General features: G+C 41.3%; 1 protein-coding gene across 2 annotated transcripts in view; it reads right to left on the bottom strand.

Moving 5' to 3' along the window:
* The window catches only part of SYNPR (synaptoporin), a 348,628-nt gene that overhangs the window by 118,908 nt on the left and 207,331 nt on the right, over positions 1 to 22,389 (bottom strand). For both annotated transcript variants that reach the window (XM_055260619.2, XM_055260620.2), the window contains one exon: positions 14,432 to 14,556. In XM_055260619.2, the coding sequence (XP_055116594.1) occupies positions 14,432 to 14,556 (125 nt within the window). The remainder of the gene's footprint in view (positions 1 to 14,431; positions 14,557 to 22,389) is intronic.

Genomic DNA, 22,389 nt, shown 5'->3' on the forward strand with positions numbered 1-22,389 from the left:
CATTATAGTATTTTACAGAGTAGTTTCACTGCCTTAAAAAAATCCTCTGTGCTCCAATTATTCATTCCTTTCACACCCCACATCTCCCTCAACCTTTGGCAACCACTGATCTTTTTACTGTCTCCATAGTTTTGCTAAAAGGATTTTTAGAACAGAACAAAAACAAAAAAGTGCCACTTTTTCTCATAAAAAATGATATTTTAAAATGTGGTTATAAACAACAGAAAATTTAACTGTTTTAGACAACGGAATGCAAGATGGTGGAAGAATAGTGGAAAGTGAACCCCCTGGTGCATGTACTAAAATAAAACATGTGTACAGAGATTGTTGAGCATAATTCATAGCTAATTTCTAAAGATGCCAAAAAGTAATCAAGCATACCTTGGAAGAAGCCCCAGCTCTGTACTTAGGGAAAGTAATTCTCTGCACTTTACAGTTACTTCTTATATCACAGCATTAAGCCTAAACAGATGATAACTAAAGATCCTTCATTGCAATCAAAGATGTTCAGATTTTTTGATTAGTATCTGGGACCTCTCAGCTCATCTCCTTCTTCCCTCCACAATCCACCCCTTGTCAGGGAAAGGAGAATCGGCTATAGCACTAAACCCTTTGGAATAACTTTATTCTTAGAAAACCCTGTCGTTTGTGTGACTCCTTAACAGTCTCTAAGTGACAGCTGCTAGTTTGGCATAGAATCTTTCAAAATGAAAAATGAGAAATTCTACAAACTGTGTCAGCAACAACTTATTTATTTCAAATTCTAGCCAGTTGCAAAAAGGAAAAAGGACAATCATTTTAGTTCCAGCCTAGAGTCGTTCTTCCTTCACAGTTTATTTCTGGACTCAGGAAATCAACTGGAAAATTAATGCCAATGATTCTGAGTCCCAAGGAAAACAATATATCTGAGAATCATTCACTAAATTCCTCTTGACCTTCCTGGTTTGCCTGGTATGAGGAATAGGCTATAAATGTAGGAATGAGGAGGAAGTCTCTGCAATTGTGGGGACTTGTCAACTCAAGGGCATCATTGCTGCTCTTTACAGTGTGGTGGTGAAGGGCTTGGTCTTTGATGTGAGTCAGATCCAGACATTCTAAGTATGGCTTTGCCACTTACTAGCTATGTGACCTAGGGCAAAGCATTCAATCTCAGTGAGCCATAGTTTGTTCACCCGTCAAGTGGAGTTTACAGTAGCTATCTCATAGAGGTGGTGTTAGCACTGATGGGTATAATATGTGTTATGTGATTTCCACTCTCCTGGTATATAGTAAACTTATCAATAGTGGCCTTTTTTGATGATAATAATGATATCGATGACGACGATGATAATGATGATCTTTGCCATATATATATATAAGGATTAACATATCCACCCTACTTTTTGATCTCTACCTTCATTTGTATTTGGCTGAGGTAGAGAAGGCAACTAGCACTTCAGCCTTTTTTAAGGGGACGTGCTCAAAAGCACTTTGTTGGGGGGGTGAAATTTCTACTGTTCACCTATTATTACCACATTTAAATTACCATTTGCTTTCTTTTCAAGTTTATTGTTTTTCTTTCTAAGAGTAATATATGTCATAATGGAAAATTTGAAAATAACCAAAAATAAAAACATCCATTTGATTTTTATGGTACTTAAAAATTTTGTATTGTGTTAAGTATAATAAATAAGGTAATTGTTTGCTGAAATCAAAGTGTAATCCCAAATTTAAAAAAAAATCAATCAATGTTAAAACACAAAATATCAGGCTATTGGAAATCAAAGCTCTGTCTGATCCTTTTTAGGTCAGCAATTCTCCAATTTCCACAAGTCTAAGGCTCACTTGGGGATTATTTAAGATGCCAATTCTTGGGCTTCACCCAGATACTGATTAAATGTGTCTCTGGGGTAGGGTCTTGGAATCTTTATTTTTTTAATTTTTTTTTTATTTTTTTTTTGAGACAAGTCTTGCACTGTTGCCCAGGCTGGAGTGCAGTGGTGCAATCTCGGCTCACTGCAACCTCCGCCTTCTGGGTTCAAGTGATTCTCCTGCCTCAGCCTCCCAAGTAGCTGGGACTACAGGTGTGCACCACCATGCCTGGCTAATGTTTGTATTTTCAGTAAAGACGAGGTTTCACCATGTTGGTCAGGCTAGTCTTGAACTCTTGACCTCAAGTGATCCACCTGCTTCTGCCTCCCTGGGTGCTTGGATTACAGCAAGCAGTGTAGTGTGCCTGGCTGGAATCTCCATTTTAAATGAGCTTTCTACATGTTACCACGCAGGTAGGGGAGCTTTCAACCTATCACCGAGACAGTCTAAAGTTCTGATGACATCCAGGGCCTCTGAATTCCCACAGTGGGATCCTGGAAAGGAAATTAAGAATGTGAATCCTGGTTTTCCAGTTGTCACTTCATGACGCCCCAAGCCCTGATGGCTTCATGTGTCCGCTCTGGCTGCCAGAGTATCTGACTAGTGGGTCAGTTTGAATACTTGCCAATCCTCTCTGTTTGAACCTCTCAGCCCTGGAGAATCTAAGTCCTCTCATGGCTCACAAAATGCCATTCTATTGGGGATGGGCTGGGGTTGGGGAAGGAGAGGGAACACAGGTCTCCACCACTCAACTGACACCAGCTTGACCCCATAAGGTATACTGTGGGACTTCCAGCCACCTGCTTGAGGGGACGCAAAGAATGTCCTAACATTTCTTTCTTTCAGGAATAGAAGGAAGCAGAGAGGGAGGTTAATGGGACCATGGTGCAGGCACCACACATTTTCAAGGAACATGACATAACATACAGATAAGAGTGGGCCGTTTCCTTCTGCCATTCCGAGGCTGTCACTACAGCTGGATTTTTTTGTCCTTTTCTAGGCAACTCAAAGTCAGACTCTCTGTTTCTCTTTTCTATTCTAGGAAAGAAAACAGATGTAAGGAAAAAACTAGAACTTATTTTTATGGCTTTGAAAACAGCAATGTTTGTGTTCTTCTAGGGTGTAAAGCTTCTCCCTGGTAATGAGGTTCTTCCCACCACACTCCCCCATGCCTGCTCTGTAAAATTACACACAGTGAGACTGAGAACTACATAAAAGGCCCACTCAGCATACAATGATTTAATCTCTGCCGCTTGTCACTTCCCTATGGGAGCTCAGCAGAAACAACAGCCTTGATTATATAACCTACAATCATTTTCAATAAGTGCCCCAATCCTGGTCTTTAAAAGCCCGTTCAGATCTTACCTAAATAGAACAAGCTTCAGAGCAAGCCCTACGAGGTTGAAAGAGTCTTATATAAATTAATGCTTTGAGTCTTTACATTTCCCTCTGTTCTCTCCAGAGCAGCAGTGACTGGGGCACTACCAGGGTTTCTGGCCAAGGACAAGTTCTACTGTTCCTCTGTATTTTCATAGAATTAGAGGTCTAACTCTCTCTTAGGAAGTCTTAAATCTAGCTTTCTCATTTTGTAGGAAACTGAGGTTCAGCAAGGGTTTCTGTGGCAGTCATCATCTGGTTGTTCTGATCCCATGCCCTACTCCTCCCCTGCTCTGGATCTCAGTCAGGGGCCTGATCCTGTCCAACTGGCTTCCAGTTACATTCAGCCATTAGGAAGCTCTGGTGGGAGACTGGAGGGTTAGAGCAAGGGAAAAACTAGGGGATTTCACTCCTTTCTGTTGTTGCTTTGGTGAGCATCTCTCATAGTAGCTGCATCTCTTCCTTGGTTCCTGAACTCACTGGACGCCTCCTCTCACCATATTCTCAGCTTCTGATAGACAGGTTCCACCCTGGGCTCTAACAAGGCCAGTTCCTCTTATCGTGCCTCTTGCCTAGGAGTCAGTACATTTTTGAAAAAAACAAAAAAGGGCAAGAGAGTAAACACTTTAGGCTTTATGAGTCAAAAGGCAAAATTGAGGGTAGTATTTTGTAAGTACTTATGTAGCATTTAAAGCATACACATTTAGGCCGGGCATGGTGGCTCATGCCTGTCATCCCAGTACTTTGGGAGGCTGAGGCAGGTGGATCACTTGAGATCAGGAGTTCGAGAACAGCATGGCCAACATGGTGAAACCACGTCTCTACTAAAAATACAAAAATTAGCCGGGCATGGTGGTGTGCACCTGTACTCCCAACTACTCGGGAGGCTGAGGCATGAGAATCACTTGAACCCAGGTGGTGGAGGTTGCAGTGAGTCCAGATTGCACCACTGCCCTCCAGCCTGGATGACAGAGCAAGACTGTCTCAAAAAATATATATATATGTGCATATACACGTAAACCTTTAAAAGTGTAAAAGCCATTCTTCACCTGTGAGCCATATACAAACAGGTAGGGGGCCAGCCAGTTCTACTCAACAGCTTTTCTTTGTCAATCCTTGCTCTACCCTTAGGGGTGGCTTCCCTCCGTTGCTCATCTTTAGATTGCCTCAAGGACCCTTTCCAAATCATCCAAACCCTGCGTAGCTAATTCTCTACATTAACTTTTTGTAATTGAACCACCTGGCATGAGCTCTCTTTTCCTGAATGGACCCCGACCGATTTGGGCAATGACTTGTTTAAAATCATATTCCATGAAGTGGGATTATTATCTACTTCATAAATTTCTTATTGCTTTCTGGTCTTCAGAAATATGTTCCCAAACACATCTCAATGGAATTGTGTAGATTCATCATTCAAGTCAAATCCGCTGGTTGTCTTCTTGTGTTTTGACTGCTCACACAGTGATGAAAAACTAGTGGCTCCACCTGTAACCCCCTCACTTCGGGAGGCTGAGGTGGGCGGATCACCTGAGGTCAGGAGTTCAAGACCAGCCTCGCCAACATGGTGAAACCCCATCTCTACTAAAAGTACAAAAATTAGCTGAGTGTGATGGTGGCTGCCTGTAATCTCAGCTACTTGGGAGGCTAAGGCAGGAGAATCACTTTAACTAGGGAGGCAGAGGTTGCAGTGAGCTGAGATTGCACCACTGTACTCCAGCCTGGATGACAGAGTGAGACTCCATCTCAAACAAAACAAAACAACCCAAAAAACAAAAAACCTAGTGGGTCCAAGGGGTGCCCATGAATCAAAATCAGGAACAAGAAACTTAAAATATTAAAGTTGGTCCCTAGACTATCCAACACTACCCAACATCACTGAGAAAAGTGATGGAAAAACTAATGAACAGGACTGGGCTGTAGATGCACATTACCATTGGAAGTGGGGCATGGAAGACCACGCATGGCATGCTATATACCATGCCTTCCCTCTCTGCTGCCTCCACCCTGGGCCAAGCCACCACCATCTCTTCCTTGGATGGCTGCAGCCAACCAGCTAATCTAAAATAGTACAGCTTCTCTTTTTATCCCTTAACCTTCCTAATTTCCTCTCAAGACTTTTACCATTACCTGATACCTACTGGGATTGCATCCCTGCCTCTTTGGTGTCTCATGTCACTCCCCCCTCCACTTAGGAGTCTCTCTTTATTCCCCCAGTTTCCAGTCTTTTCTCTCTGAAGGCCATGCCCATACTTTTCTCTTTGCTTAGAACATTCTAAGCGATGTTCACTCTGAGTATGTTTTATTTGATCCTCTCCACTCCCACCAATACTTATTTTACTTCTCTGCACAATGTTCATTTTCTTCATAGAAATTACAACTGTAAAAATATGTACATGCATATATGCCTATATATGTATTTATTTATATTTCTCACTTCTTTGTCTTTCTCCCATCTCCAACTAATTGTAAATTTTGTGAGGGAAGAGGTCATGTCTACCTCACCAACAAATACATACCAAGTGCCTATATAATTCAGGGTCTTATACACTGCAGGTGCTTCATAAAAAATTAATGAGAATAATTAAATTATACAGGATGGGGTCATTCACAGATCTAGGAAAAATGATTGAAGAGTCTCCTTATTGTATTAGAAGCTGTTGGTTGCCCACCCGTATCTCTCTTGTTCTCACCATTTCTGTATACACTGATGGCTTTCTAATGTCAGCATCCACTAATTTGCAAGAAGACTTTCTTCAGCTGTAGGCACATGCTAGGTCTGCATGCAGTCCCAGGGAATTAACACCCCCAGGAGCAGCTTTTGGCCAGTGACCAATAGGATTGGGGGTATAATTACCCAGCCTGAACACTTGCCGGATGGATTTACTGTCGGGACATTTTGCCCACAGTTTCCTAAAAATCTTAGATGCCCCAGTTGCCAACGGTGGTATCTTGCCAATTAATCTACTTTTTTTTTGGCTTTCTTCCCTTCCCTGTCTCATGTCCCCATTCCTCACTGGTGCTTCCAGGATCACCTTCCAAGAAAACTACTTGCACTCAAATCCTGGTCTCAATATGTGCTTTTGCAGAAACTCAAACTAAAATATCCATTCTACCCAATTCCCCACTACCACTCTCCTTTTGGGGAAGTGTTGCAACGAAAGTGTTCCAATCTTGCAATTATACAGATTGAGAGGGGAACAGCAGGGTGGAGATGGGGTAGACTAATTTGTCATTCACTAACTTTTTTCATTTAACCCCTTTCATGCCAGCAGCCATGGCGCATATTTGGCATTTTCTGTAATCCCCAAGACATTCCCTACAAATGATAGCTCCTCTCTTTACTGCAGAAACTTCCAAACAGGACTGTCATACTTGGTCTACAGCTGAATTCTGGTGCCAATTGCTTTCACTAGACTCCCTTAATAATAACAACAAAAACAATGATAGCAACTCAGGGAACATTCAATGTGTGCCAGACTCTGTACTACACAACTAACTCATATTATCTAATTGAATGATTGCAACCACACTATAAGGAAGGTACTGGTATTATTGCCCTTTTATAATAAGGAAGCTGAGGCCCAATAAGGTTATGGGCCCGGCATGCTTCCACTGCACAATTCACTACCAGTTAGGGGGTTATGGCTTGCCCATCCACTAGGCAGCAGAGTTTGGATTTGGCTAGAGATTCGCCATTAGCCCTTTGGCCACGCCACCTCTAAGTCTCCCAAAGTCTCTGCCCCGTAGCAGCATCAGGTCTCATCATACACAAAATTTATTTTAAGGCAAAACATTAGAATGAGATTCTGTAGTTATAAAGTTTCTGAAATTTTAGGCAAAAAGAGTGAAACCCTTTGGTAATGAGAAACAATAAATGAATACTTAAATGTAATTGCAAGTGCAGCATTTCCTGAACACAAGATATAAAAAATTGCAGCCCTTCACACTTTTATTTTCCCCAAATTGGCTATTACGGTAAAAAAACGAAAAAATAAAAAATGTTTCTCATCACTGCTCTTGGCTACGCATCTTAGGGACAAAATGCTTTCTTCCTGGCAGAGCTAGCATTACTAGATAATGGCCCAAACTCCACAGCTTTCCTGGCATCTACTTGCACCTGCTCCCGTGTTCCAAACAGGGGTGGGGGAACGACAGAGCAAGTGGCTAGAGTCATGAGCAGGGGAATGGTGCTTACTCAGCCAGAGCCCAGTTGAGCAGCACTGGCTTTCCTTTCCTTCAATGCGGAACCTCTTGTTGAATTGAATTTCACATATCACAAAGATCAGACTAATCCTCCGTCTCCTACTCCACCGATGCCAACCTCGCAAGGATTATGCTAGTGCCACTAAGAGTTCTCCATTCTGTCACTTTGAGGGGGAGCTTTCATTCTCCCATTAGTTAAATTTTTTTAAAAAAGGCTTAATAGTAATACATCCTAGGGCAACCCAAATAAACATTAAATAGTTAAAAGCACGTTAATCAAGAGACAGTTAAATATGTGCAGCCTTTAATGTTTTTATATAGGCAGAGGCAGGGTTGGGGAAGATCCCATTCTGGGTAAAATATAATAAACTGGCCATTTGTTTTCTCAATGTTAATTTTGCTAATTAACCAGAATAAATATCTTTTCTAGCACTCTAGTTGATTTTTAATTGCCCTTACTTGATAATTAAATAAAAATAATATGCCAAAAGACAATGTATTGAATGCCAGGTCTTGTTTTAGGCATTATATATATATGTCTTATTTAATACTTATAACAATACTATGAAATAGGTAACATTGTTTCTGTTTCACAGATAAGGAACAGAAGTGATAAGCAATTTTCTCAATATCATACAGCTAATAAGTAGCTGAGTGGAGGATTTGAACCTATGTAGTCTGTCTCTAGAGTCCAAGCTACACTATACTGCTTCAGCTTTAACGGTGTAAAAAAGTTTGCACAAGTGTGAAAAGAATATTTGATTCACTCATAATCTTGCCACCTAGAAATAAATATGTTAACATTTTGATGCAGTGGTTATGACATAATCTTTATAAATATAACTAGTTTTTGTAGTTTACCCAAACCTTTGAGGAGAAAGGTTGTAAGATTTATCACCAAATTTGGAGAATATATTTGGGATGGGCTGATCTAAAACACAAACTATGTCTAACCAGATTTCATTTCAGAGGCCCCATGCAGCACCTCCAAAATCTCGGCCATCACCTGATATTCAGAAAATCTGAAGCTGACATTGAAGGACACCCTACTATGACTGCCAACTGGGAAAAACCTACCATATATACTAAGATTCTATGGATGGAGGAAACCAACCATGGCTTTGTATGAGACCTGAACTGAAAACCACAAGGGGAAGGGTTGTGAACTGAAGTGATTGATTTCCAACCAAGCTATTTGTTTGTTTGTTTGTTTTTGAATGAGTAATACTGTATAATATGTTTTAGAGTGAGAAGAAGTAGGGATTTACTCTATCAATTGATAAATCAAGCAACTGATCAATCTATCTACTCATCTATCTATCTTCTTTAAAGATGGTAATGTTCTCACGCAATGCCAGTGTCTTAGGTTGGACTTCTCAGAAGCAGCCTCTGAGATCAAGATTTGAGTGCAACTCCTTAGAGCATTCAGCTCTGAAAACACCAATAAGACAGTGGAGAAGTGAGACAGAAAAGGCAAAAAAGATAATGAAAGGTGTGTTAATGATCAGGTTTTGCACTGTGGGTGATTTTGTCCTGATGGTGCCTCTGGGAAATGGTATAGTACATGACTTAGTGTTACGCCATGTGAGGGGTGAGGAAGTTGGGATTGTTATCCTCCAACTCACTTTTGTCACTGGGTAAGGGCTGCTATGGGAGACATTACTCCCCAGCATTTCTTGCCTGCCCTGCCTATAGACCAAGCAGGTTCGAGTGGTGAGAGAAAGCCCTTTAACAGTCATAGGGACTTATGGCTTGGCGTGGTGGCCCACACCTGTAATTCCAGCACTTTTGGAGGCCAAGGTAGGTGGATCACTTGAGGCCAGGAGTTTGAGATAAGCCTGGCCAACATGGTGAAACACTGTCTCTACTAAAAATACAAAAATTAGCCAGGCATGGTGGTGCACATCTGTAATCTCAGCTACTCAGAAAGCTGAGGCATGAGAATAAACAAAATTTATGAAGGATAATTTTGCTAATTATCTAGAACAGTGATTATTAATCTCATATCTAAAATAATGCTTAAAATTGACAGCAAACAATAATTTTATCTTGATGAGGTCTCAAGACACGGAAGTGACACAACAACTACTTTAATTTTTATTGTAAATCTTCTGTTATTCCCTATATTTAGTTGTTCTCAAATGAAGGAAAATTTTTACAAACTGAAAATCTTTTTTATTAGTTATTTGTTCAACCAAGGTCATAAATTTATCATCATGTCATTCAATGAGCTGGTTACTTCCCAGAAACAAGAGGTGAGCACCTTCTCTATTACAAGGTCATTAACAAACTTAGTCTCTTTCTTCCCAAATATCATATCTTGAAGGCTTAAGATAAGCAAATTAGGGTCCTTCAAAATTTGCATTGTATTGGTCTGTGAGAAAATATACTGAATTCTATTTTCCATTCCCCCACAGCTCGACACACTTTCTCTCCAACTGAAATGTCCCATGAAAGCTTTTAATAACCGCCATTAACTATATTCGATGGGTTTTTCTTGGTTTTTCACTCCTTTCTTTGAGGTACTCAACACTGCTGAATGGTAGCATACATAAAGTTTTCTTTTTTATATTTTATTTTATTTCATTTCTGTTTTTATTTGTTTTACTTTAAATTCTGGGATACATGTGCAGAAAGTTTTCTTACCTTCTGAAAAACCTGAACTTTCTGGGTCATCCAACTTCTTTTCCATTTGGTCTTCTCCTATTGGTCTCTTTCAGTGACCCCTTTCATTCATTTTTTTCACAAGCACAGGCATCCTCCATAGTTCCCATTCTGTCTCTCTTGGTGACCTCTCTTCTTCCAGATGTGACTTCATGATGATGACTCTTAAGGCTTCATTTTCAGTCTTGACCTCTCTCATCTTACATAGGGTTTAACATGAAACTCCCTGATAGAGAATTCCCCTGTGCTTCTAACAGGCATCTCAAACTCTGCATGATCAAATCCTAACTTGTACTCTCTACTTCAAAATAGTTTTCCCTGTTATTTTCCTTTTGTCATCTTTAACTCCTTCTTCCTATTCAACTTATAAGGAATTCAAAGTCTTCTATAATCAGTGAAAAAAACGGCCTTTCTAACTTTATCACTTTGTCCATGATAAATTTTTGTTGTATTCACCATGCTCCAAACAGTCTGAACTTTGCTTTCTTCTTGTTTTTATTCAAATCATAAAATTTAAAAAATCCAAAAGTTTAAATTTAATTTCTGTGTGATGTCAACACAATTTTTCTCGGCCCAGTCTTCTCAGTTGGTAAAATAGTAGCCTCCTTCACAGAGTCTGTGTAATGAGTACATAATCTAATGTATGTCAAGGTATCTAGCACAGTGTTTGGCACATTGTACCCTCGCAATAAGTGTTCGCATGTCTGTTCATTCATTCATCATTCTGACTCTTCTCCATTACCTCTGCCATGAAAATTTTTGTTCCTATAGCCCCCTAACCTCTCAACTCTGCCCTTCTCTATCTTTTATTCATGTATAAGTTCAAAATGTTACTTGGCATTCCTACAGTAGGCTTTCTACAAATATATTAAGTACCTTAAAATGAGAAACCCTACTTTCCACTTCTATGCATAAAGGAAGTACCAAAAATATGGAATCTAGAACTACTCTATTCCTAGTTACCAAGTAAATTTCACACAAAATTTAGTATGTTATTGCAGGTGAGAAAACAGTTAAGTAATAGTTGTTCATTTTAATCACAAATAATAAGGAAGATAAAGTGAAAAATGTTTTATTTCTATAAAAATGATACACTGCTGGATGTCAATTATTTCTCATAGGAATCAGGAACATATACATATGGTGCTGTAAAGAAGATATGCACTTTGGCATATTTATTAGAAGCAGCAAGTTATTACTTTGTGAGTTATCTAGAATTTTTAACACTGACATTATCTTACATCCTAAAATACGTGTCTGATAACTGGTTAAATAGCTTCCTTTGATGTATCATTTACAAACTAATTGTTTTTGTTCAAATGACTTGAGTTTATTGTCCTTTTGGTCTTTGCAATACACTGAATAGTTAAAAGCTACTGAATGTTCTTACCTTATTTCTAAGATTATCATCAGATCATTGGCATTGACTTGTGACATTTTAGAAGAAAATAACTTTTTTAAGCATAAGCAATGCTTTTACAATCTCCTCCTTCAAACTGCTGAGTTGTCTCAACAGCTGCTTCTTGCCATTCACCTTGAAAATACAGATTTTTTTCATCTACTTCAATCCATTTGGAATTTCAAACGGGGTTCCTATGAGTTATTTCTCTCCAGAAGCTGTGTCTTATCATTTCATCTCACTGGAAGCCATAGGATGACTCTTTTTTAAAGAGTGTTTTTAAAATTACCAAGGTATCATATGCATATTTTAATAAATTCAAGTAATACTCAAGTATGTAGACTTAAAAGTAAATGTATGACCTCTGCATACCAATCACACATCATTCCCCAGAAGTAATCCCTGTTAACTGTTTGTCTGTATCCTTCCAGAATTTATATTTTACAAATATATATATATATGCATATAGGTGCATAAATTTAAAATTATATTGTGCATTTACTATTATATTTTTTCTTAACATGCTGCTACTTACTTTCTCTTTAGTAATACATTTTAAGCATTTTTCTATATCTGTACATTCACTTTTAAAACTTCTGCATAGGACATATGTAAATAATTCATTGAGCCTGCTTCCTGCTGATGGACATTCAGGTTTGTTTCAGTCTTTTATTATTAACAACACTGCAGTGCACATCATTACATGCATATTACATGTATTACATGCATATATTTGTGTATTTATACGAACATTTTTGAAGGTAGATATCTAGAAATGGTATTGCTGGATTAAATAGAATGTACATTTAAATTTTGATACCTACTTCCAATTGTCCTCCAAAAAGGCTTTATCAATATACATTATTTCCAACCACATGTGAGAATCTACATTTCTCTCCACCCTTTATAATGTTGGATATTATCACTTTTTACTTTTTAATTATTTGTATTACCAGCATCTTGCTAACCGTACTTCTTCTGAAACAAATGTCTTCATAATAGTCTGTATAAATCCTGGCTTATTACTGAGATTTTCCCCATAATGGTACAGGTTATGAATATGTATACGGATAATGGTACATGTTAAAATATACAAATGTAAAATTGAAATTGCAACCCTAGTAAATTAAGCTGTTTCGGAATGGTGTGTATATCTCCTAGATGAACATTAATGGGGGCAAAAGTACAAGACATTCTGTAAAAGGAGATTGGCTAATACTGCTTCCTTAACAGTAAACAGTAAATGTAAGATGGGGTAAGCAAAGTGGAAAACGATTTCTTGCTAAATCCTAGAACAGTGGTTTTAAAATTGTTTCTAGGAGACCTAGAGTTCCCAGGAGATCTTACAGGGGCTGTATGGTGGGGAGTGGGCAAGGTGTGTGGCAGGGAGAAGGTTGAGGAGGACTGGCTGGGGCCTTTAAGTTCCCTTCTTCTCCTGCTCCAACTTTCTCAGTGACTTATGTCTATTTTATACATGGAGCTTCTGAGTGAGATAATGTTAGAAAGAAAAGCTGTGCTACTAAAAAATATAATGATTAACTATATTTGTTTCAGAACCCAGGTAAAAATCTTTTAAATGAGGCGGCTGCTATAGATGGCAATACATTTTGATCTGATTTCTCTAGTTGCCTTTCACTGGGCCAATCATTTGAATTTGTAGTCTTGGGAAGAAATTAAAGAAGCCCAGTGCAGGAAACTGTGCTTGAAGTGTCTGCTCACATTGCATCCTTAAGGAGGGATTTTATGAAATTAGATATTACCCTGCTCTCCACTGCCACACCAGCTCAGGCACTCTTCTAGTTCAGATAGGTCTCTTGATTACTCTCCTCCAGCTTGAGGAAAAGACTGAGAGTCCTGGGGTCTGGTAGTTCAATGTTTAGGGACTTGCAGGACTTTTAAATCTTGAGAGATTGACTTTTAAGTTACCTGCTCCTGCCACATCTCTTAGTGGGAAATCACTGTAGAAGCCATGCCGAGCTTATGATTTCATGGATAATGTTACCAAGCATCCCAGCCCTGCTGCCCGGCCATTGGCAGTTTTCATCTCCTGTCCTAGATCCTGCATGTTAATCTGAAAGCATGCGTTGCCTTGGCCACTCTCCTCCAGAAGCCAATGGGTTGGTCCAGAGCTTTCAGAAGTCAAGCACTTGCAATGTCCACTTCCACCAGCACAGCACAGCACTTTTTCCTGAATTTCCAGGGATTACGTGTTTAATATTTCTGAGCTTTCTACTCTTTTATTAGTTAGTTAGGAGAGTATCTACTTGAGCAAGGTATTTGCAACTTTTGTCAGCTCTACTCTTAAAAACTATTAAGAATATTGGTATCAATGCGACCTCTCTATGATGATTCATCACCTATGAACTGAGTCATCTTTGTCTTAGACTAGGAACAGTTCACTTTATATATATATATATATATACACACACACACACACTATATATATACACTTAATATATAAATATTAAGGATGTGTTCCATAGTATACAGATCCTCGTGGGTACTCAGTGAAAAAGAAGTTTCTACAGTCAAATGTATTTGGGAAACAATCTGTCATTCTTGTTGATTCAAAATGTGCATTAGAAAGGCACAGTGCTAAAAATATTTCTTGAATTTATTTGATCATATTTTAAAATTACTTCTCCAATCTCCCTTTTTTTTTCCCTCCCTCCTTCTCTTTGTAGCAAGTTTTTTTTCTTTTTTTCTTTTTTTTTTTTTGAGGAGAGTCAGTTCTGTTTTGAAGGCACAACTCATAAATCCTCCCAGTGCCCACACTAGGTGGTGAGTGGGCACTGTGTTTGGGCATTCCGTGGGTGCAGGCAGAATCCTTTCTGTTTACCCAGAAGTCCCTGGAAGACTGCATTTTTCTGAGACAAAGCACAGAAGAAAGAAAGACCCCCGCTGTGAGGCTAGCAAGCATGAACCACCATTCCCTACCTGAATGGGTAGGCAAACGCTATGTCGATGCTGAGGTTACTTTCTGTCTTGTTGACGCAGTCCACACTCAGCCGCAGGCCTCCAGAATAGCCACCGCATGTTGCAAATGCAAAGATTGCAAAAAGCTGTGGAGAACAAACAAATAGAAGGCAGTTATTAGGATGATGTTGTTCTAATGAGATTTATCAAAAGGAGCTTCATGTCTGGATTGAGGGAAGTTACGGTCCTTCTGAAGAAGAGCATCGCACTTGGTTCAGCTGGAAGATGAAGGTAGAATGGAGTGAGGACTGGGGATGTGGTGTCTAAAATAATTGTCTGGCAAGTGAAAGAAATGTGGCTTGGAGAATAATTAAAGACAAAGCCAAAATAGCTGTGTTTGAGTGTGTAAAGAGCTGTCATGTCTCAGAGGGCAGAGGCATAATCCCATAGTCAAAGGCCTGGAAAGCACTACACCAACTAGTTAATAATGGATGTCTCCAGGTAGGAAGATGTGGGCGTGTATCCTTGCTTTCTTCTCTTTGTTTGTCTGCATTTTCTACCATAAATATGATTTGTCTTTTGGAATAATATATATCAATATTTCAAAGTCATGGTCAGAGAATTCTAGAGCTAAGAGATTGAGGAAGAGTAGGTGAGTTTCTAAGAGGTGCTATTTCAGAGCACAAGATCTCATCATATTTCAGCTTCCAACTTTCGCTGGTGGTTACATCTCTATGTTGGTTGCTGTTTCTAAGTCAACTATTAAAAGTTTCAACAGTTAATGTCGTGGTCTATCCTGATGTAGAATGTGCATCTGTGAGGAACCAGGCACCAATAATTAGGAGCAGGGACTCTGAGAAGTCACCTAGAAAGAAGAGACACTTGGAAGACAGGATGGCCTAAGAGGGGACATAAGCAAATGCTAAACTTTGTTCATTTCATAATTTGGCTAAACTCAAAAGAATTTCTTGCTCATTTCTAAAGGAAGTCGATCAAATGCACCTAACGCTAACATGCTGCAATATTCCAATTTATCTTAACTTTGGGATTCAGCTTCTTACAATAGTTTGGGGTCACTACTGGAAACACTAGCTCATTTTGCATAGTGAGAGGAGTTATTGCACAGAGTCAACCGGGGTCAAGGGCTCTGGAATGTGACCTTGGGAAAGCTGCTTAATTTTCTCATGCCTTGATTTCCTCACTGAAAAATAGCATTGATGATAACTCTTCTGGGTCATTTTGCTATTTGCGGTGTGACACAGACAGTTGCTGTGGACAAGAAGGCTGCTGGAGCCGGCAAGATCACCAGGTCTTTCCAGAAATTTCAGAAGGTGAAATGAATATTATCTAGAACACCTGCCACTTCAATCTTAATCAGGGGTAGAAAAAAAGCCTCAGAATTGTTTTGTCTCAATTGGACATTTAACTTTAATAGGAAAAGACTGGCTGATGATAACAAGGCATTGTGAAACCTTCACAGGCGAAGCAGTATTTTGTGAGTCACGTGTGTGTGTGTGTGTGTGTGTGGGCGTGTGTGCGTGTGGCAGTTTTAAGTGACTAGTTTTTAAAATCTGTATTTTAAAAATGGAAAGAACTTGACCAAAAGATACAAGGATTGTAGTAAGAGTAAAATGTGTTAATATGTGGAAAGCATTTAGAACAGGTCCTGGCACTGCATAAGCTTTCAATCAATGTTAACAAATATTACTGTAAATAGCAGATGCTCCTTAATAAGATGTTCCAGGCCATAAAATAGGAAATTTAGGCTTAATCCCTAGCCAAATCTGTCTGGCTGTCTGCCCCAGTGAACCACCATCCAAGCAGTCCAGAAAAACTGATCTTTTTAACTTTGTTAGCTTTCGTTGCACAGGATTTGATGAAGAATGCAGAACTATTTCAGCTCGCTCCACAATCTAGGGTTGAGACACAGAATGCTGAAGCTGAAGGGAACCCCATCTTTAGGCCCCTGGTGTGGACTTGCTTACTCCTCATGACCAAATGCTCTCTTCCTGTAAGCAGTTAGTATTAGTAGTATTAATAGAAATAAGGAGAAAGTGATTTTAATGGTTCAAGACTTAATTCTAGTTTTCATCAGCCAACATGGGATGTCCCAACCCTTTGGGTCACGTCAAGATAGCATCTTTGGTAAGAAAGAATGGAATGATGGAGTCCAAAGCCCCATGCCGTGGCAATGGAGATAGCTCTTTCTGTATCCAAGTTTCCTCATCCGTAAAACAGGGATATCCTCTATGTCTCTCTGAATTGCTGAGAAAACTAAGTGAGATGGAATATGTATGTACATGCTACCCTCTTCCAATTCATGCAGAGATTTGTGTGATATTTACATTTCTCTGGGGGCAGGAGTCCTAAGTGTGTGATAGGCAATTGTGCACATAAAAGTAAGAGGGGATTGTACATTGTGGCCATTTTAAAGTGCCTACTATGGGCCAAGTATTGTGTCCAGCACTTAACATACATGGTCGTATTTCCTAGTGGCAACAATGTTGTGAGGCATGTGTGCATGAAGCTTAATATTCCTATAGGAAAGATATGGTAGAATAACATAATTGTTTCAAAATGCTTCATTCAAAAAAATCCTTGAGACATTAAAATGTAGCGAATTGGAATTGAAGGATATAAAAACAAATCTTGTCCATTTCAGTGCTTAATAGCTATAAAGAAACTACCTTGGCTTTTCATCTTATATTAAGTGCTTTATATACAGTAAGGTATTATTAATACCATGATATAATAAACTTAAGAAGGAATGATAATTATGTATTTAACTAGTTCAAAATGTTAGATACATGGAAAGGAGGTGTCATGACGATTGAAACCACATACACCACAATTTTTTCTTTTTACTTCTCTTGAGCTCTGAAAACACAAGGCATTGTAATCGAGTTAAATACGATACCTACGGGCTGTCAGGTTACATTTCTACCTTTCCCATAGTCCTCACTGCTGTAAGGTACAAGGATGTACTTTGATCAACGAATAGGCTAAGGCAGACATCCAGGCCTGCATGACTTAGCAAGTTTAGAGCACAGGCGCATACTCCACTAGTTATATACCCTGTTTGTGTAAGCTCATAATTGGCTCAAAGCCACTATTGTCTGGAAAAGGTATAACTGCCCTGCTGACATGCTCTTGGGCCCAACATGGCTCTTGTGCAGGTGCAGGCACCCAGAGAAAAAGTGAAGCTACTGATCCCTGTAAGGGAGAATGACCATCTGGCAGATGGACAGTGGGGAGCCAGCACGTGGCTCGGCTTGCTCATGCCCAGAGAAAGAAAGAGTTAAGCTGCTAACCTTAGAGCTGGCCTTGCAGGCTGGCCGTGCAGCTGTGCATGGGAGCCGGCTGCTGGGAGGAGCCGCAGAGCCAGAGCAGACGGTCGAGATAAAGGTGTAAGTAAGCTGCTGATGAGAGAGCTGCTGAATAAAGCCACGTCTCATTTACCTGCTGTCTCTCAGTGTTCCTCCAGCTCCCTGCCCTATGTCTACCCACTCCCCTCTGCCCTCAGCTGGGGCTGGAACCTGACCCTGAGCGTGACACTTGGCATAATCATGGACCTAACAATTGGCGACGAGGATGAGATGAGGCGAATGAGTCTTCAGCCCCTTAGGGATCTTGAATTGGCTTTGTGGCCACCACATGAGCTGTGATACCTGGTGGCTGCCTTGCTGTGAGGATAAGCCCCAGTGGAAGCATGGGAGGCTGTGGACAGGTCTCCTGTGAGTGTGGAGAAGGCGCTAAAGCACCTGGAAGTGCACAGCACCGAGAAAAAGAGTGTGCTTTTGCCGGTAGAGTCAGATGGGCATTTGTGACTGTGCTGTAGGAAGTGCATGTCCAGTCCCTGCAGGACAAGCACAGGGAGGAAGAGGAACCTCTGTTGTGGGCTTACCCAATGATCCACCAGAAAACTGAGCTTGAACAGCTGTTGGGTGTTCAAGCCCAAGGGTGAGCCCAGGGATTCCCTACCATGGTGAAATACATTTCCTATTGTGCCTGTGTCCCTGCTGAATCGGAGTTAAGCAAGTAATGTTGGCAGTCATGTACAGACTTAGTGAAAGTCATTTCAGAGAAGGACATTGCTGTGCAACCTGGTCCCGCTTGAGCATTCCAGTTCACAGACTGCCTGCAGCAGTCAGGTGGAATTGTAAAGGCTTTTCTGTTTGATAAGAGACTGGCAGAGATGCCCAGCTTGGGGGACACTGGATAACCAGAGCCACATATGAACTTGGCAATCCACTGGTCCCTGCACCTGGATAAGTTTCCAGGCAAGGCTGCATAGATAGCTATGAAAGCTGGTTAGTGAAAGTGAAACCTGTGTCCTTGCACCTTGGCATCAGCTGCTTGACTCCCCATTTGTACACTGTGTATGTCTCTCCCATACCTGAAAATGTTCTGGGGGTGGAGGTTTTATATGGCTTGGCAGCTGTGCCATCTGTCACAGACTTGATGGACCATATGACAACAGACCTGGGATTGTGTCACTGTGTGGTGGACTTGAGCAATGCATTTTTCTCCATTGACATTGCTCCAGAGAGCCAGGAACAGTTCGCCTTCATGGAAGGGCAAATCACAGTGTTGCCGCAGGGTATATGTATAGCCCCACCATGTGTCATGATCTTATTGATGGTATTATGTTAACCTCTGATTCTCTTGCAGATTTAGAAGCAGCAGTGCCTCATTTGCCTGGGATTGGGATGATAAGACTGAGGCAGCCTTTCTTGCTAGGGGTGCCCATTTAAACTTAATGTACCTGGGACAACAGATAGTTTCAGTTAGGGCTTATAGCAGTGCATGGAGCACCTGAGACTGCCAATAGGCTTTTGGTCCTAGCTGTGGAAGGGAGCTGAGCTCCAGTATTCCTTAACAGAGAAGTGGTTAGTAATAGTGGGATGGGTGCATTCATGGGTAATGACCCCCATCCTCCCCAGACTGGAAAAGCAGTTAGTAACTGCATATGCTGCCCTTCAGCCTTGTGAGAGCGTGGCAGGGTGGGTTACAGTCATTGTGTGGATGATTTACCCTATAGCGGGATGGGTGCCTTCTTGGGTAACAACTTCCCAGACTGGGACGGCACAGACATCCAGTTTAGTGAAGTGGGGTGCCTACTTGGAACAGCGGAGTATGCTGAGTACAAGTCCCTTAGCAGCAGAATTACAAGAAGCCTTAGGACCTGTAGTCCTAATGCAAGATAAGGCCATGGGGCCTGAGGCACCCCTAGACCCTGAGCCTTCACTGTTCGGAAGGGCATCCTCCCATTCCTAATAGGGCATGGTATACAGATGGGTCTAGCCAAGATGCTACTGCTGCCTGGACTGTTGTTGCGGTCCAGCCTAGTACTGACACGATATGGTTTGAAACCAGGTGTAGGCAAAGTAGTTATTGAGCTGAACTCAGGGCAGTGTGAATGGTAATCACCAAGGAGGTGACACCTATGGTAATCTGCGCCAAAAGCTGGGCAGCTCACTGAAGCTTATGTGTCAGGCTCATGTGTCAAGTCTATGTGTAGGTATCAGGCCTGTGTGCCCAGAGCTTATATGTATAACCTGTGCATCCAAGGCCTATGTCTCCTTCAGCCTAGGGGGTGGAGTGTAAGGTACATGGATGTGCTTTGATCAAGGAACAGGCTGAAGCAGACATCCAGGCCTGCATGACTCAGCGAGTTTAGGGCACAGGTGCACACTTCACTTGTTATATAACCTGTTTGTGTAAGCTCATACTTGGCTCAAAGCCACTATTGCCTGGAAAAGACATAACTGCCCTGCTGATACTGTGCTCTTGGGCTCAACATGGCTGTTGTACAGGGGCTGGTCCCCAGAGCCAGTGAAGCTACTGACCCCTGCAAGGGAGAATGACTGTCTGGCAGACAGACCAGGGGAAGCCAGGACATGGCTCAGCTTGCTGGTGCCCAGAGAGAGGAAAAGTTAAGCTGCTAACCCTAGAGCTGGCTTTGCAGGCTGGCCATGCAGCTGTGCATGACAGCCAGCTGCTTAGAGGAGCTGAAGAGCCAGAGCAGGCAGTGGAGATAAAGGTGTGAGTAAGCTGCTGAGGAGAGAGCTGCTGAATAAATCCATGTCTTATTTACCTGCTGTCTCTCAAGTGTTCTTCTAGCTCCCTGCCTCACATCCACCCACTCCCCTCTGCCCTCAGCTGGGGCAGGAACCTGACCCTGAGCATGACAACTGGTTAAAGGGAAATCATACTATATGATTGATATTAAATTCACATGGGTTTGGTGAGGATTGAACATATGATGTCTGTATAACACTGGAAGAGTCAGATCCTTCTGTATTTTGGAGCGTGAAATCAACTCCTCCAGGGAAAATCAGCCAGTGGCCTGGTCCTGTAATTGGAATACATCAAGACACAGTGAGGAGAGGGAACTGGAGGCTCTCCAGGGGCCTGCGATTCTCTAGGTGTTGCCTTGAAAGAGTGGGAGGGGACTCCAGAAGTCTGCCCACTGATTCCCCTCCCAGTTACTCGCCCAACCATTCCTCCTTACGTGGGGGAGCAGAGCAGTTCTGGGGTGAGGCAGACCTAAGCTTGAGCCCATTTCCTAGCTGTGTGACACCAGGCAAATCACTTCACTTCTCTAAACCTCAGTTCCCACATCTACCAAATCAAGACTAACATGCTTCAATCATTGGATGTTTAATGACAGATTTGCTATGTGCCAGCTGTTGGGGAACAGAAAAATTAAACAGTCACAGAAAAGACAAGGATAAGGAAGTTTCCCACCCACCATGGGGCTTAATGCTAGATGTGGGAGACACAACCAAAAAGCACATACAAATAAAATAATCTCAAATTGTGTTACACATTTTGAGGAGAGTTATTCTGGACAGGAGGTTATACCTGGGGGGTGTTAACATTTAAGCTAAGACGTAGAAGATGAGTGAGAGGAAGCCCCGCAAAAAATGAGAGTTGAAAGTAGGATCCTGGGTCTCTAGACTTCCCAAGTTAGTATTCTAATTAGCTCTATGGTTGGGGGAAGAATGATGTTTTTTTGCCACATCGGTAAGAGTTGATTCTCAAACGGTCCAGTCTTCTTCACCCAGAAATGCACCATGGGTGCTTTGGTGACCTGAGGTTCTCCATGTTTCTCCTGAGTGTCTCATAAACACATACCTGGAAGCTCATTACCAAGGCAGAGTAGGTGATTTGTCCTTTCTTTCTCTTTCTTTCCTTCCTTCTTTCCTTCCTTCCTTCCTTCCTTCCTTCCTTCCTTCCTTCCTTCCTTCCTTCCTCCCTCCCTCCCTCCCTTCCTCTATTCTTCCTTCGTCCCTCTCTCTCTCCTTCTCTTTCTTCCTTCCTACCTTTCTTCCACTTTTTACCCTTGGTGGGGTGGAAGAATTTAGAAGGAGGACCTTGGAAGACATTATAAAGAGATAAGACTTTCCTTGCTTGACCACTAATGCTCGAGAGGCCATTAATGCTAGCAGCTGAGAAGGCTTGTCTTGCAGATGCTCAGTTCTGCAAAACAAAGTCCAATTCCTAATGTAGACAGTTTCCCCTTTGGAGAGACAGAAAAGATAGCATAACTGTCTGTTATATAGCCAGGATGGAATGAAAACTGGGGGTGAGACCTGGAAGGCTAAGGAGTGAGAAATGCCTGAGGGGACGGTGTGAGGGGGTTGGTGTAGAAATAAGTGAGATAGAGGAACTAGAGAGACAGATCTCCATTTGAGGCTGACTCTGTAATACTATAAGTAAGTCGATGAGAAATGTAAAGACATGGTGGTGTGTGTGCACGCTATGCTCTTCAAATTCTAGGCTCCACACATCTATCTTCAGCCAGCACAGTGCCTTCTTTCTGGTAATGTGGTGCACTAGCTCACCTTGCCAGACATTGAAGGTGTAACCCAGGGGCAAAAGTCCATCTACCCGTTCAAGTAGAATTATAAAACCTCTGTATTGCCATCTTTTCTTAAGCTCCTGATAGTCCTCAAACAAAGCAGACACCTCAC

The sequence above is a fragment of the Symphalangus syndactylus genome, chromosome 21 (genome assembly GCF_028878055.3).
Source record: "Symphalangus syndactylus isolate Jambi chromosome 21, NHGRI_mSymSyn1-v2.1_pri, whole genome shotgun sequence".
NCBI lineage: Eukaryota > Metazoa > Chordata > Mammalia > Primates > Hylobatidae > Symphalangus > Symphalangus syndactylus.